The 17,714-nt window shown below is 44.0% G+C and overlaps 1 protein-coding gene across 1 annotated transcript; it reads right to left on the bottom strand.

Annotated features, from left to right (window-relative positions):
- Positions 1-3,077: 3,077 nt before the first annotated feature.
- ZNF394 (zinc finger protein 394) lies at positions 3,078-13,150 on the bottom strand. The gene is made up of 3 exons (XM_045875753.3): positions 12,488-13,150; positions 9,945-10,080; positions 3,078-4,176 (listed from the first exon to the last, which is right to left on the bottom strand). The coding sequence occupies exons 1-3, from the start codon at positions 12,938-12,940 to the stop codon at positions 3,095-3,097; spliced, it is 1,671 nt and encodes a 556-aa protein (XP_045731709.1). The 5' UTR covers positions 12,941-13,150; the 3' UTR covers positions 3,078-3,094.
- Positions 13,151-17,714: the final 4,564 nt, after the last annotated feature.

The following is a 17,714-nucleotide window of genomic DNA, read 5'->3' as shown; positions in this document are numbered from 1 at the left end:
GGCTCCCAAGCCATGTTGTGTCATAAGACCCCACAGTCCATTGTGACACCTGCTGGGGCACCACTGGTTGCCAAAGACTGTTCAGAATCCTGCCAGGTTAGCACAATGGGAAGTGGGCTCACCTGCTCAGCCCCACCCCACTGCGTGTGCCTAGAAGATGGCCCTGCCCCACGTCCCTTAAAGGAACCTCAGATGCCTCACGACCCTCTGGTCCCTCACTCTCTGGTGGGGTTAGTGAGAGGGCCGTCTACACCCCAAAGCCTAAGGGCACCCAGCCCAGCCCTCTCACCGTCCCTCCTGCTGGTTTCAAGGAGGGTCCAAGGAGAAGACGTGCACTACTGTTCCATCACATCCAGGATCAAGGAAGTGAGCTCTGGAAGGCAAATAATTTAGTTTTGGTTTTTGAACATTTAGGGAATGAAAATTAAGATGAGGTAAGGTGACAAGGCTAGAGTAGGACACTCAGAATAGAATAATTTGGTACTCGCTTTGGGGGAGAGAAACTAGGAAAGTGTATTAGCTCACATACTGACCAAGGAATTCTACTTCTGGGAATCTAGCCTTAGATTCTAAAGAACAATCCAAATTATACTGACATTCACTATAGCACTGCTTGCAACAATGAGGAGAAATGCCTGAACTATCCAATAAAAGGAAAATGGCTCCATCATTATGTCCACTTGATGGAAAATGATGCAGCCATTAAGCGTAAAGGTTATGAAAACCATGTAAAATCCTTAAGACATAATATTAAAAAGATGTAAAATATAAACACTATGATTTTCATTATATGAGAAGTATGCAGAGAAAAAATTCAGAAGGAAATATGACAAAATGCCAGTAACGGGTGATCAGTGTGGTAGGATTATGGGTAATTTCCTGTTATTTTCCCAAATATCCAATAATGTCCTTATATTCCCTTGATCAAAAACAAAGGGCGCCTGGGTGGCTCAGTTAAGTGACTGCCTTCGGCTCGGGGCATGATCCCAGGGTCCTGGGATCAAGCCCCACATCAGGCTCCCTATTCAGCGAGGAGCCTGCTTCTCCCTCTCCCTCTGCGGCTCCCCCTCCCTGTGTGCTCTGTCAAATAAGTAAAATCTTTAAAAAAAACAATAAAAAACACAAAAACAAAAACCCCCAAACAGGTTCAAAAAGAACTTAGATACAATACAGGCTCGTGTGTAGAAGTGGAAAGGTAAGGGACGCCTGGGTGGCTCAGTCGGTTAACTGTCTGCCTTCGGCTCAGGTCATGATCTCAGGATCCTGGAATTGAGTCCTGAGTCGGGATCCCTGCTCAGCAGGGAATCTGCTTCCCCCTCTCCCTCTTCCCTCTGCTTGTGCTCTCTCTCACAAATAAATAAATCTTGAAAAAAAGGGAGGGGGCAGCCTGGGTGGTTCACTCGGTTAAGCATCTGCCTTTGACTCAGGTCATGACCCCAGGGTGCTGGGATCGAGTCCCACATTGGGCGGGGAGCCTACTTCTTCCTCTCCCTCTGCCTGCTGCTCCCCCTGCTTGTGCTCTCTCAAGTAAATAAATAAAATCTTAAAAAAAAAAAAAAAGTGGAAAGGTAAGATCGGCTTAGGCTTCGTGGCATGCCTCGTTTAATCCACCAGAGACAATAAAGCCAACCCCATATCCTTCCTTCACCAGTCACATGGGTGGAAAGATGGCTCTGGGGAAGTTAAAGAATGATCAAATTTGAAACCCTTTGAGAGCTGGTGTTTCTCGTCATGATGCATGTGCACAAGCCAATGGCCCTCCACCATTACTACCACGGAGGTGCTCCAGCTGGGCAGAGGGGAGGCGGGACGGGACGGGGAGAAGAGGCAAGCCATGGTGGGGTGGGAGCCCAGTGCTAACTGCAAAGAAGAAACTCACGTTACTGGACAAGCAGTCAGATCACCTGAGTTCTTTTTTTTTTTTCCTTTTTTAAGTAGGCTCCACACCCAGCATGGAGCACTGGACTTCAACTCACAACCCTGAGATCAAAACCTGGGCTGAGATCAAGAGTCGGGTGCTTAACTGACTGAGCCACCCAGGTGCCCCTGCTCACCTAAGTTCTGAAGCATCAACTGTGTGCCTTCACTTCTTCCTCTCTACCTGGGAATGACATAAGTCCCTACTTACCTCATAGGGTTGCTAGGAGTCAAATGGAAAAATGTCTATGGGTGCATTTTATGAACAGAGTATTATGTCAGTGAATACTGGTCGCAAAACAAGCAAGAGCTGAAGGAGCTTCTGCCTTTGGTGACCTTTTGCGGAACACGCTCCAGAGCACTTCCTTATGTCCCATACATTAAGAAGCCTTGACAGAAAAAAACGTGTTTTAGGCTATTTGATATCACAAGAGCCTCCCTCCTCTCCCCGCCAACACCCAAAGCTTACGAAAGGTTTAGGGAGGACTTTCATCAAAAACCAAAAGTTTTCAAATAGAGGCCCTTAAATTTAACTAGCTTCGAAAACGATACAGTGACAGGAATTAGTGGGTGTGTTTGGGTGGGGCCTTCCTTTGCTTCTCATTTAAAAGGAAATCAACAGGAGTTATAAAACTGAACTCCTAGAATGGGGAAGAGAAACTCTGCAAAATTAATGTTTAGAAAGTAAAAAATACAGAATGCCTCTTGCATGCACCAAACTTTACACGGTGTTTTGGATTATCGTGTATTTGAAATCCTGTCCACCATTGAGGTAGAAAGATAATTTAAAAAAAAAAAAAGGAAAGACAACTCTAAGTGACTAAAATATTTCTCAGGGAAGTAAGTGGAGTGGGCAAGGCTTGGGTCTGAAAGTGGAGGTAAGAAGAGGGAAGAGACAAGGACAGAACTGTCACATGTCGGAAGGCCCTTCCATGCAACCATCCTTTGGAAGGGCTCCCCATTTACACATTCCTACTTCACTTCGATGCTCTATCTGAGTAGGTACTGAGACTCAAGTCAGACTGACTGATCTGTCTTGGGTGGGATGCCCATGGAAATACGATCCACAATTGACTGAAATACTCCAAATGCCAAAGAATGTAGTTTCTGGACAATGGAAAAAACTAACCAACCAACCAACTAACCAACCAACCAAAACAGCCAGACAGCAGCCATGTCAGAACAGTGGGACTTTATTTCTGTGGATCCTTTGGTGTCGGATAAGGTGTGGACTCTGTCTAAAGCTTTCCCCACATTCAAGACATTTATAAGGCTTTTCCCCAGTGTGGGTCCTCTGGTGTGTAATGAGGGTTGCGCTCTGACTGAAGCGCTTCCCACACACAGAACACCCATATGGCTTCTCACCGGTGTGGACTCTCTGATGTTTAGAGAGGTCTGAGCACCGTTTGAAGCTCTTCTCACATTCTTCACACGTATAGGGTCTCTCCCCTTTATGTATCCTCTGGTGTCTGAAGCGGTTGGAAGTGCGGCAGGTTTCCCCACATTCGTTACACTTGAAGTGTTTCTCTCCCACGTGGATTCTCTGGTGCCGGTTGAGGTGGGAGCTCTGTCTGAAGCTATCCCCACATTTGGGACAGGTGTAGGGCTTCTCGCCCGTGTGTGTCCTCTGGTGTTTAATCAGGGCGGCACTCTGACTGAAGCTCTTCCCACATTCTTGGCATTCATAGGGCTTCTCTCCCGTGTGGATTCGCTGGTGTTTAAAAAGGTCAGAACGCTGCTTGAAACTCTTCTCACAGTGGTCACATCTATAAGGCCTTTCTTCACAGAACTGCCGCTGGGTCTCAGAAAGACCTGCCCTGCGGGAATGTTCTTCACTGTCAACAGAGCTGTGAGGTTTCACCCTCTGACGTTTTACCGGGTCTCGACTCTGTTTACAACTGTCCCCCTGTTGGTTCCTGTTAACGGGCCTCTCCACTGTCTGGATGTGCTGATAAGGAACAAAGTTTGAACTGGGGGCACTGTTCCCAAATTCATTATTTTTGGAGTCTCCCTCTTCCGTGGGACCATTCTTGAGATCTGTGGTGCTGGAGAGTCCTTCCTCTTCAGGAGAATTTTCAAGTTTCAGCGGTGAGGGATTTTCTGACTGCTTTTCTACCCTGTTCTTGTGGGTATCATCACACCCAGAAAATGGGGGAACCTTCCTGTGGGACCCTTCTTGTAGCTGCCCCTGCGGGTCTACTTCTTCTAAAACCTCTTGCTTTGGAATAAATTCTTTGTTCTCGGTTCTGGTTTCCAAACCTGAAACATTAAAAAGAAAAATAAAATGGCTGACATTTCATCCCTTTGCAAGACCGAAACAAGCAAGTGCCTGCAGTAAAATAACCCCCCAAAATATTCTCCATGAACCACTCCCCAAGTTAAATTATTTTAATCAACCTGCCAGATGTGCTCATATTTACCAGTATGAACCCCGTTTCTTTCCTTTTATGCTTGTGCCTACACACACAAACCCATCTCTTTTCCCTGTGCTCCACTCCACCGTTGTAGGAGGCACAATGTCATGACAGAGGCATATCTGGAAGGGGTGTCAAGAAGGGCAGAACAGGGGCGCCCGGGTGGCTTAGTCGTTAAGCGTCTGCCTTTGGCTCGGGTCGTGTTCCCAGGGTCCTGGGATCGAGTCGCATTGGGCTCCCTGCTCATCGGGAGCCTGCTTTTCCCTCTGCCTCTCCCCCTGCTTGTGCTCTCTTTCTGTCAAATGAATAACTAAAATCTTAAAAAAAAAGAAGGGCAGGACAGCCTGTACCCCATGAATGAAGGACGGTTTAACAAGAGACCTTCTAGTCACGTGATGAGTTATCGTAACAGATACACCACGTGCCCTCAATGTCTGGAGGCAGGGTCTGGGTGGGAGACAAATCTCAGACTGACTGAGAGTCTACAGAGGAGCAGTCAAGCCACCAGATTCCACCCCAATCCAGAATTTTTGCAGCTTACCCTCCAGGGAGACTGAGCCAGGTAAGTTCTGGGTTGGGGATGTCAGGCACAGCTGAGAACAGGGGACAGGGACCACTTTCCTCTCAGGACAATCAAGTGAAAATGGACACACAGCTGGGAGAAGCTCAGTGCACTGTTCCCTGCTCATGCCCCAAACTGTGAGCTCCGAAGCCGACATCCTCCAGGCAGAAAGGGAAGGGATTTTTATGGCAGGGATTTCATAGGTTTTATTCCCTATTATGTCCCCAACACCTAGAACAGCACCTGGCTTACCGCTGATGCTCAAAATATTTGTTGAATAAATCTCTCTGAGGTAAAACTTGCCAGCCCAGGCCTAACATATGGGAATTCCCAAATAAAACAGCACCTGATAGCCAAAGCAGTGCTGAGAAAGAACGAAGCTGGAGGTATCACAACATCAGATTTCAAGATACACTACAAATCTGTAGCAATCAAAATAGTATGGTACTGGCACAAAAACAGACACATAGATCAATGGGACAGAATAGAGAGCCCAGCAATGGACCCACACTTGTGTGGTTAGTTACTCGATGACAAACGAAGCATGAGTATACAATGGGGGAAAAGACAGTCTCTCTAATAAACCGTGCTGGGAAAACCGGACAGCTACATGTAAAAGAATGAAACTGGACCACTTTCTAACACTGTACACAAAAATAAACACAAAATGAATTAAAGACCTAAATGTGAGACCTGACACCATAAAAATCCTAGAAGAGAGCACAGGTAGTAATTTCTCTGAATTGGCTGTTTTCTACATATGTCTCCTGAGGCAAGGGAAACAAAAGCAAAAATAAGCAACTGGGATTATATCAAAATAAAAAAAAGCTTTTGCAGAGGGCACCTAGCTCGCTTATTTGGTGGAGCATGTGACTCTTGATCTCAGGGTTGTGGGTTCAAGCCCCAGGTTGGGTGTACAGATCACTTAAAAATAAAACCTTAAAAAAAAGAAATAAGAAGGGACAGGGAAGAAGCTGATGCAATCAGTCCACAAGTTCCAACATCCAAATAAAAGAAATCCCAGAAAGAAAACAGGAAAAAAATGACATAAAAATAAACAGGTAGGTAAGTATATAAAAAAAAATACTATAAAGGGGCGCCTGGGTGGCTCAGTCGTTAAGCGTCTGCCTTCGGCTCAGGTCATGATCTCCAGGTCCTGGGATCGAGCCCCACATCAGGCTCCCTGCTCAGTGGGGAGTCTGCTTCTCCCTCTCCTCTGCCTCTCCCCACTGCTCCTACTCTCTCTCTCTCTCTCTGTCTCAAATGAATAAAAAAAAAAAATACTATAAAAATTTTCTCGCAACTCAAAGACATGGGTGTCTATGTTACAAGGAAAATGAATGAAAAAAAAAAAACCCTTACACTAAGTCACTTCATTCTGAAACTTTATGCTAGCAGGAATAAAGAAGAGATTCTAAAGGCTTCTATGCAGAACAAACATCACACACCAAGGATAAAATATCACAATGGCATCCAGTTTCTTCTAGCAACATGGCAAGCTAGCCAGAATATTCAGTTTTCAAAATGTAAAATCATTCATTCATTCATTCATTCATTTGAGAGAGGGTGAGGGGAGTGTGCACAGGGGTTGGGGCAGAGAGAGAATCCAAGCAGACTCCATGCTGAGCCCAGAGCCTGACGTGGGGCTCAATCTCATGACCACAAGATCATGATCTGAACCGAAGTCGAGTCTGATGCTTAACCAACTGAGCCACCCATTAACCCTGTCGGTAAAATCATTTCTAATGGGGAATCCAGCCATACTATGATCCGGATGTGTGAGAGGAATAGAGACATTTTCAGACACGCAAACTTTCAAAAAAATTAAGCTCCAGAGTATATGTTCTCTAGAAGATACTGGAAGATGTCCTCCATCAAATTGAGGTAGGTAAACCAAGGACAAAAATGGTATGGAGTCCAGGAAAGAGAAAAGGAATTCCAGGGTGATAGTGAAAGAAGGTTTTGGGGACAACAGTTGTGTAACAAGCCTGGAGAGAAGCCCATTCACACTGGAGCAGAAGAAGCTTCTGGAGGATTCCTCCAAGGGGAGTATGAAACTGATGGTGTATCTGATACATCTGAACATAGAGTTTTACGTTTCTTTTTTTTTTTTTTTTTTATTTATTTGAGAGAGAGAGAATGAGAGAGAGAGAACACCTGAGAGGGGATAGGGTCAGAGGACGAAGCAGACTCCCTGCCGAGCAGGAAGCCCGATGTGGGACTCGATCCAGGGACTCCAGGATCATGACCTGAGCTGAAGGCAGTCGCTTAACCAACTGAGCCACCCAGGCGCCCGAGTTTTACGTTTCTAACAGGGAGCCTGTGAGTGATCTCATGTTCAATAGTTAGAAAAGCAAAACTAAAAAAAAAAAAGAAAAGAAAAGCAAAACTAAAAGTTGTAAAATAAGACATATAATCATATAAGCTACGTGAGTGAATACAGATAATATTTTCACAAGTGGAACACTGAAACATTATACATCGATATACAAAAGGACTGATTTAACTATAATGAGAGAATTACAGACGGCTAAATGTGCGTGTGTGTGTGTTGGGAGGCATAATTCCTGTCTTCCTCAGGAGACAGTCAAGAGATACTGCCTGAAATCGGGGAAAAAATAGCCCAATAAGAGTTCTATTTAGAACTATGAAAATAAATACTAGTGAAAAACAAATAAAAGATTTTAAAGCTGTTGTCTCTGCAAAGTTGGAATCAGGACTGAGAAGGGCCTGGTATTTTCCTAAGATTGGAAAAACACAAACCACCAAATAAAAGATTGAAAAATCTGAGCATAGCTGACCCTCGAACAAGTGTTTAAACTGTGCAGGCCCACTCATGTACGGATTTTTTTGGTAAAGACAGTACAATACCGTAAGAGTATTTTCTCTTCCTTATGATTTTCTTTAAGAAGGATTTTTTTTTGTGCATGTTGAATGCATTTTTTTTTTAAGATTTTTAATTTATTTTTTGACAGAGAGAGAGACAGTGAGAGAGGAAACACAAGCAGGGGGAGTGGGAGAGGGAGAAGCAGGCTTCCACTGCGCAAGGAGCCCGATGTGGGGCTCGATCTCAGGACCCTGGATCATGACCTGAGCTGAAGGCAGACGCTTAACGACTGAGCCACCCAGGTGCCCCCGTTATGATTTTCTTAAGAACATCGTAGGTAATACATGTAACATACAAAATACATGTTAATCGACTGTTTATGTTATCCATAAGGCTTCCAGTCAATGGTAGGCTATGAGTAATTAAGTTTTTGGGGAGTTAAAAGTTATATGTGGAGTTTTGACCGTGGGGGGAAGGGGCTGGTACCCCTAACCCCTGCATGTACGAGTCAACCGTATATTAAAAATTTTAAATTCTACATAACTAAAGATGTCATTGTGAAAAGAAAAGCCACTTATATAACCAGTAAAACAACAAAGAGTTAATATCAAAAATACAAAGACGGCGCCTGGGTGGCTCAGTCGTTAAGCGTCTGCCTTCGGCTCAGGTTATGATCCCAAGGTCCTGGGATCGAGCCCCACGTCGGGCTCCCTGCTCCACGGGAAGCCTGCTTCTCCCTCTCCCACTCCCCCTGCTTGCGTTCCCTCTCTCTCTCTGTCTCTCTCTGTCAAATAAATAAATAAAATCTTAAAAAAAAAAAAAAAAAACAAAGAACTGCCACAAAGCAATTAAAAAAATAACACAGGAAAGGAAGGGAGATAGGATATCAACAGGCAATTCATAGAATGTTCAAAACAAAAATCTGAAAAGATCTTTAACCCAGTAGGGAATCAGGGAAATGCAAGTTAAAACAATAAGATACCATTCATTCGTTAATCCACCTAGTATTTATTAGGCGCCTACTGTGTGCCAAGCAGTATTCCAAGGGCTTGGGATATATTAGAACCAAGCAGACAAAATCCCCCCAACCTTGTGGAGTTTACATTCTAGAAGGGGCGGTCAGACAATAAAATAAACAACATAAATTATATAAGAAGTCAGAGGGTGACAAATGCTATGGACCAAGTCGAGGAAGTTAAGGGATCAGTCAGCAGTGTGGGAGAAGGAGACAGTGAAGGCAAACTGCAGTATTAAACATGATGGTCAGGTCAGGCCTCACTGAAGACTGAAATCTGAGCAAAGACTTGAAACAAGTCAGGGAGTTTGCTTAGTGGAGATCTGGAGGAAGATTATTCCAGGCAGAGGGATCAAATAGAGAAAGAACAGGAGGCAGGATGCCCACCATGTTCAAGGAGCAGCAAGGTCAGTGGGGCTGAAGCACGGTGAGTGAGGGGCAGAGTAGGAGAGGAGTGGGCAGGGTGACGGGGCCTTGTCACATTAGGCTTTTACTCTGCGTGAAACAGGTTCTGAGCAGATGTGTGATGTAATATTTCAAAAGGAACATGTGAGCTACTGTGTTACGACATCACGCCATCAGCTGAACAGCAAATGTTGACAAGGATGCAGAGAAAGAATTCTCACACATTGCTGGTAGGAGCCCAAACTGGTTACAGTCCTTCTGAACAGCAAGATGGGCAAACATGCCTAAGTCTATTCTCTTTAGGAGTTCCTATAAATGAACACAGAATGATTCAAGAATCTTTGATGTGATGCTATTTGTAACAGTGAAAAACTAGAAGCTTTGATGTCCATTGATAGGACAGTGGATAAATGAATTCTGGACTATTCATACAGTGAAATAGACAAGTGTTAAAATGAATGAACGAGAGCTACATGTGTCGACATGGATAAATCCCAAAAATGTAACGCTGGAAAAAAAAAAAGGCAAGGTGCAAAAGAATCATACAGGAATATATTAAAATACTGAAATATTAGAATTTGATAAACCCGGGTGGTAGATACACAGGTGCCCATTATATTTTTTATATTTTTCTGTATGTATTTTATTTAAAATGAACCAAAATAAAAAGCTGAATCTATCATCTAACAATACAGAACAGCAAGGACCTGTTGGGTCACAAAAGAGATGCTAACAGATCTCAACCTGGGTGTGTGACTGGCCCTCCACAAATCACACACAGCTTGAAACAAAGTCAGCACTTACTCAGCGAGACCAGCGAGACCGTGTTTCTACAGTCCTTCAGTGCGCTCTCCGGGCAGAAGTCCCTCTGAGCTGGGTCCAGACGGTCCCACTCCTTCCAGGTTAGAGACACAGCCATATTCTCAACCGTCACCAACTCCTGAAACAACATGAGACCTCTACTCAGTGCCTGCTGTCCCAGGACAGCATAAGTGACCACTCATCTCAGGATGAAACCAGACTCCAGAGGAGTCTGCAAACACTGAGCAGAAAGCCCTGGGAATCAAGTTAACAACCATGGCTGTTGAATCTTTTCCAGTGAGTCTTGTACTGACTGGAGTTTCAAAGGAACAAAGACAGAGGCTGAAATTCTCTTGCAATCCTGAAAAGCTTTTCTGTGGACTGTCCATACTAATGTGGGGAAAGAGCAAAATCTTTGAGTTATATCACTGTGATTTATCAAATAGGAAATCTGATATAGATTAAAAATATACAGGTAAGCAGGAAGTCCCCAATTGCAGTGCTGGCTCTGAGACTTGGTTACCTCATGTGTGAAATGCATACAAATAATTTAAGAAGATGAAGGTAGCTCACTGACAGCAGGTGTTCATTAAAATTTACTTTCCCTTCCCTTGACCATTGCACAATAAGATAATTATCCAGCAAGATGATCTTTTGAGGTAGCTTATTTAAATGTAAATTGACCATTCACAGAAGGTAAAGCCACAGTTCTTGGAAAGGGAAGGTTCTAACACTGGTGTGGAGAGATGTCAGTCTAGGTTTCAGTGATGGGTCACAAATGGACTCTAAGGATCTCTCACTAAACGACAGGAAAGGGAAATATATTTTTAAATTTTCTATATGTTAAGTTTTGACATCTTAAAAAAAAAAAAAATCTTTCTGGCTAGGGAGACTGCCCTTCCCACAGCTAGTCAATTCTTAGAGAGAGCAAAAGGCTCAGCCAAGACTACTTAATCTCAAGCCATACCTCCTCTACCTGCCTGTATACTCTATCTTCTTCATTCTAGAACCAGTTGTCAAACCAACTAGGGACCAGCCCTACAGGTTAGAGACTGCTGAAATTATTCAAACCAACCAATTCTAAACTGTTCCCCCTGCCCTGCCTTGTCTTTCCCTGGGAAACCTCAGTACAGGCTCTGGCCTAAACCTTTCCCTTTCCTCCAGTTTTCTGCCTCCTGACCACCCCAAGTGTCCTTCCCAGGAAGCTCTGAGTGTCATGCTGTGCCTCCTGTTTCTAAGATCTGAGTATAATAAAATTTGTTTTTTCCTGAGCCTTGCCTCTGCTTCCTTGTAAAGGAAAATCACACTTCTGTGTGTCTCTTCTACTTTCAATACTCTGAATATTTTCACTACAATACTTCACTTCTGACACCAGATGTAGGGGTTTTCACATATCAGGCAATTCTGTAATACCAGCTGGGTGTCCTAAAGTTTAACTCAATTCTGATACTATCTACCTGGATATAGAGTCAGATCCCACAGGTTAAGGGCCCGGTCCCCCAAGACTATCCTCCCCTCCCAACTTTGGAAGCCAACCGCAAGTAGTAGGTCTCCAGGTTACACACAATTCCTGTCTGACTTGGCCACAAATCATGACCTCCCCCTACCAATTCGACTCTTTGCTTGAAGAGCTCACGGTACATAGGCAAACACTTAGATTTACCAGTTTATTACAAAAAGATATGATAAAGGATACAGATGAACAGCCAAACGAAAAAATACATAGTGAGGGGCGCCTGGGTGGCTCAGATGGTTAAGCCTCTGCCTTCGGCTCAGGTCATGGTCCCAGGGTCCTGGGATCGAGTCCCGCATCGGGCTCCCTGCTCCTTGGGAGCCTGCTTCTCCCTCTGCCTCTCTCTCTCTCTCATGAATAAATAAATAAAAACAAACAAACAAACAAAACCCTCCCAAATTGTCTTCCAAAGATGGTTGGTTGTACCATTAAAAAAAAAAGAAAAAATACATAGTGAGATCTGGGTGGTCAGGAGCACAGGAGCTTCTGTCCCCAAAGAGTTGGGGTTTTTCACCCTCTGGGTATAAGGAGGTGTTCACCAGTTGGAAGCCCTCTGAATCTCACACTATTGGGATTTTTATGGAGGCTTCACCACATAGGCATGATCAGTAAACTCCATTAGAGCCCCTCTCGCATCTCTGGAATACCGTTATCAACCGTAGGAGGACGGGGGTCGCTAAACTTCTAAAAAGTAAAACAAAGTGGTAGAGAATTGCTGTTCTAGCCTAAGTAGTTAACGACATGAAGCCACGTTCCACCTGTCACCTTTCTTCCTCAAATAATCTAGTTAAGACAACAGGGTGTCTTACAATGGGTAAACAATGCTCCCACGTTGGTTTTGTGCTCAGAGGTCTGTAACTCAAGGATCATTTCCCGGATAGATTTACTTGTCACTGTTTCCTACGAAAAGAAAGTTTCACGCACACCCTGAAGTTAGGACAAAATGTAGTAAGGAAAGAAGGTCTGAAACTCACAGCATCCCGTATACCTCTGTTCCCTACACCCCCGCCACCAGAACACTTTCACTCCTCACCTGGGGTGAGGCCCCATCAAGCGCTCTCTGAAAAACGCGCACCGCGGCCGCAGCCTTCTCCCCGCTCTGCGGGCAGTGCCTCCGCACCCAAGCCTGTAGCTCTTGGGGCAGGATGCTCAGGAACTGCTCCAGCACCAGCAGTTCCAGGATCTGCTCCTTCGAGTGCATCTCGGGCCTCAGCCACCGGCGACAAAGTTCCCTGAGCCGGCTTAGCGCCTCTTCGGGTCCAGCCACCTCCTGGTAACGGAACCGCCTAAAACGCTGTCGCGACTTTTCCGGATCCTGACAGTCCCCAGGCGCGTCGGGCTCCTGACCTCCGGGTGAGTCTTCCTCCACTTTCACTATCAAAAGTCCATCACGCAGAGACGGCGCGGCGACCCTGGACCTCGCAGCTGCCATCCAGGCTCCTGCCTCAGCATCAGGGACTTGACTCGCGGTCAAGCTCGAACTCATCTTCCTCCCGCGCGGGCTGACTTTCCCGGAGTTCTGCCTTCAGGGGACAAGACAGCAAACCCTGCAAAAAGCCCCACAACTCATCAGACTTCCCCAGAGCAGCGGCTCCCGACTATCCCGTCCCCAGCAGGGCCCTACCCTGCCCGACCCCTCCGATACTCCTCCCACCCGCAGGTATTCCACCCACAACCCGCGACGCCCAGTGACAAAAAGTACTAAAAAACCAGGCCGGAAGTGCGTCACCGACTCCCTGCAGTGCCCTCCCCTCCCGGGCATTTCCGGGGCCTCTCTAGGCGCCCCGGAGGAGTGAGGTCCATCTCGGTGGTTTGCCGTCCCGCCCCTTCCAGAGACACTGTGTGGGTACCCCCCTGGAGGCGCTTACAGTCGTTTAGCTCAACAGAACTAAATGATACTCTTATTTACAACTTAAATGTCATTTTTTTAAAAGATTTTATTTATTTATTTGAGACAGAGAGAATGAGAGAGAGCATGAGAGGGAGGAGGGTCAGAGGGAGAAGCAGACTCCCTGCCGAGCAGGGAGCCCGATGCGGGACTCGATCCCGGGACTCCAGGATCATGACCTGAGCTGAAGGCAGTCGCTTAACCAACTGAGCCACCCAGGCACCCTTAAATGTCATTTTTAAACACATTGTCCGTGAATAAAGTTTTGTAAATTTTGTTGCAGGAAAAGATAAAACTCTGTACAGTGAGTGGTAAACAATCATCCATCCATATGGTATTTATACAAGAAAGCTTTGTAGAGTAACTGCTACACGCCCAGGCATACTGCTTGACACTATAATTACAAAACTGAGTAAACATAGTCTCTATCCTCAGTCTCCTAAAAGAGTCAGACACTTAGATCGTTACAGGACAGGGTGGTAAATGCAATACTTTGGCATGTATGAACAGTACATTTGTATGACCGGGGTGAAAATAATCAGTCATGGCTGATGGGGAGGGTACGGTGAAAGACTTCACCCAGGAGATTAAAGCTTAAAATGTCCATGTGGGCTGAAGACATATTTTATTTTATTATTTTCTTTAAGATTTTATTTATGTAATTTGACAGAGAGGCAGCGAGAGAGGGAACACAAGCAGGGGGAGCGGGAGAGGGAAAAGCAGGCTCCTTGCTGAGCAGGGAGCTTGACGCTGGGCTCAATCCCAGAACCCTGGGATCAAGACCCGATCCGAAGGCAGAGGCTTAACGGACTGAGCCACCCAGGCACCTCAGAATCTGTATTTTAAAAATATCCCCAGGTGATTTGTATACACATGAATTGAGAAGCAGTGATCAGATGAACCTTTCTGACCAGTACAAAATTTAAATATTGTGTGTAAATAGATTACCTTTGTCCTTATCGGGACACATAAATATTTTGTGTGACAATGTGAAGCAGAGTTGTATTTCAGGGGAAACTGTGGAAGGAATGGAGCTCCACCACAGGTATCTTGCCTCCAAGCATTTGAAACTAAACTTTAATTCAGTTTGCAACAGGAATTTTGGTCATTTTTAAACTTCATTTAAAAATATTTTATGATGATATGATTTTGACCCCAGGATTCTATTATGTGACTGCAGCTCATTATAGTGTGTTTGAAAATATAAATACCAAAGACTTATTTAAGTATCGTGGAAATAGCTTAACCTTTGGATTCCATGTAGTCAGAAAAGTCAGAAGCAGAAAACAATCTAGCTATTTTTTTTTTTTAAAGATTTTATTTGTTTGACAGAGAGAGAGACAGCAAGAGAGGGAACACAAGCAGGGGGAGCGGGAGAGGGAGAAGCAGGCTTCCCACCGAGCAGGGAACCCAATGTGGGGCTCAATCCCAGGATCCTGGGATCATGACCCGCACCGAAGGCAGACGCTTAACGACTGAGCCACCCAGGTGCCCCACAATCTAGCTATTTAATAGAGAAAGATTTTTCTAGTAGTTTTTTTCTTGCTTCAAGAAACAATAAAAAAAAAAGAAACAATATATAATAAAAATACAATAGTCATGTTTTACATGTTTCATATCCATTTATACTTTAACAATGTTCAGAAAAGAAATCATGCAATTGAAATGAAAAATACTGTGCATTGGTTTAACATTTACATTAAATCATCTGCATTATTTATTTAACAAGGGAAGAATTATCCAAATTATATGTTGTAGGTAAATTCATTTTAAAAATTTATCTATTTAAATGAGTACAATTAATATCCTGATTTATGAATGCAAAGTCCCAAGCAAGGTCAGAATTCCGTAAGACATCTCTATGGACTAAAGTTTAAATTACAAGCTAATGACTTACCCAAAAGTTGTGCAAAAGCACGGAGTCAACCCCTACTTTATGCTTTAGCAGGTAAGTGGCTGTACTAGTCTGTTTGGGATCTGTTTTGGTTAGACATTAACAGGGCATGAAAGAGGCGAAGGCAGATTTTTTAGGATTTATCTTTATGACAAATCCATTTCTAGAGAAACAACTTCATTATTCTCAAGGCTCAGGTTTGTCATTCTAGAAATTTGGAGCAATATATAATAATTTAATGACATAACTGGTCCCACATTTATATCTGATCTCTCCAAATGGTCTGAAAGCCCCTGGAAGGCAGAAACTTTGTATAAGTCTACTTATTCATCTCTGTGGGAATGTTATCACAATCTGGCAGGAAGTCAAAAGTTCTTTTCCCAGTATTGCGGGACAAGGCTTCCAGTAGGGCCATGTGGCCAAGGATGGGCAAAGGAATTAAGGACAGAATGCAAATTCCTAAGTACAGGCAAACCTAGCTTCAGAAAATATCCATTTATATAACTAATTATGGAATCTGGAAGTGAATAGCAAGTACTGTGAGGGCAATACAAGCATTTTTCATCCCCTCCCATCAAGGTGGTCTGCTCACCAGCTGATTACCAGTCAGGTTCTACCAGCTCCTGCCTCTGGGTTGTGTGACTATGGGCTCTAATCATGACATACTGTCTCACCTTTAAAAAAATAATTAGGAAAAGAATTTAAAAATAGGGCAAGGATAAATGGGGCCAGGGATAAAATGAGATTACAAGTTGCCTACTGTAAACTCCTATGTACTGGCAAAAAATAGCTCACAATTTGGCTCCGAAAAGCCTCAGCTGCCAGTGTAAGAGGAAAACAAGATCAGTTACATGATATGCAGCATGCCTTGGGTAAAAGCAAACTATTAATGGTAGCTTAGGAGAAATGCAGCTATTCTTGATACCAAGTGGGAAGAGAAATTTCCCATGACTGCCCAGGAAAAGGACACTGTGTGACATCGTGGACAGTATCTTAAGATCTCTGTAATAAATAAAATTAATGGATTTTAATGCCCTTTCAATGTTAGCTGACGGCAAGTACTAAAGCACAATTCAAAAGAGCTAATTCTGTGAAGGAAATAAAAGAGTGTCGTTTAAGATTCAGCTCTCTGAAGGTCTGGTTTAATATAAAGACAAAATTCAAAGTGCAGCTCTTTCCAGACCTTTTACCCTGCCATACAGGCTGATGGTTATGTGAGAAGTCCATTTCCAGTACTAACTGGATCATCACCCTTTTCTCTCCTCTTGACAGTATCTTATTGTGGTATATTGCAAAAATGGCCAAAAAAGTAAAACAAAAAGTATAGAAATACACTTTGCAGTTCCTCTCTGAGGAACTGGAGTCTATTTCTGTTGAATAGAAGTGGAGAGTATTTCCCCACCCTTTGAATTTGGGCTGGTCTTGTGGCTTGATCTGACCAACAGAATGTGGCAGAAGTGACACTGAGTTTCAAGCCTCAGGATCAAGAACCTTTGCAACTTCTGGTCTCTTGCTTTTGTAATCTGCCACCACCAAGTGAACAAGTCTGAGCTAGGCTGCCAGGTGATGGAAAATGTGTGGCCCACATGCCTCCTAGCACTCCAACTGACAATCAGCCAATCCCCAGAAGGAGAAGTGCTTATCTCACCCACAGCTGACCACAGACAAAAGGAGCCCAGCAGAAAAGTCACCCAGCTAAGCGTGGACCAAATCACCAGCCCACAGAGTCATAAGTAAAATAAGTGGTTGCTCTTTTAGGTCACTAAGTTTCGTGTGGTTTATTATGCAACAAAAACTAACAGACATACTTTTAAACACCAGAGTAACTCAATGCACAATTTTAACAAAAAAGATAAAATACTTAGGAATGAACGTAACAAGCTATGTGCAAAATATATGAAGAAAACTAAAACACTCCTGAAGGATCCAAAATTAGGCTTTCTTCTCCCACAAATGGAAAAACATACCATGTTCTTGGATAGGAAAATCAACTTTATAAGAATGTCAATTCTCCCTAAGTGAATATAAATTAAAAATGATCCCAATAGAGACTTCTCTCTGGAACTAGAAAAACTGAATCTAAAGTTAAATTTGGAAAAGAACTAAAGAAGCAAAAATACCTTGAAGAAGAAATAGAACTGGGGGGACATTTGCCCTAAGAGATACTAAAACCAAGGGCGCCTGGGTGGCTGAATCGGTTAAGCATCTGCCTTGGCTCAGGTCATGATCCCAGGGTCCTGAAATCTAGCCCCGCATCTGCTTCCTTGCTCAGTGGGGAGCCTGCTTCTCCCTCTCCCCCTGCCGGCCGCTCCCCCTAATTGTGCTCTTTCTCTGTGTCAAATAAATAAAATCTTAAAAAAAAAGAGAGAGATTAAAACCAATGACTGGGGCGCCTGGGTGGCTCAGATGGTTAAGTGTCTGCCTTCGGCTCAGGTCATGATCCCAGAGTCCTGGGATCGAGTCCCACATCGGGCTCCC

This window comes from Mirounga angustirostris, unplaced genomic scaffold (assembly GCF_029215605.1).
Source record: "Mirounga angustirostris isolate CCGP_5_RB_7025 unplaced genomic scaffold, mMirAng1.0.hap1 SCAF_5, whole genome shotgun sequence".
Lineage (NCBI taxonomy): Eukaryota > Metazoa > Chordata > Mammalia > Carnivora > Phocidae > Mirounga > Mirounga angustirostris.
Note: the sequence above shows the minus strand (reverse complement) of the source record. Positions and strands in the feature narration are given on the sequence as shown.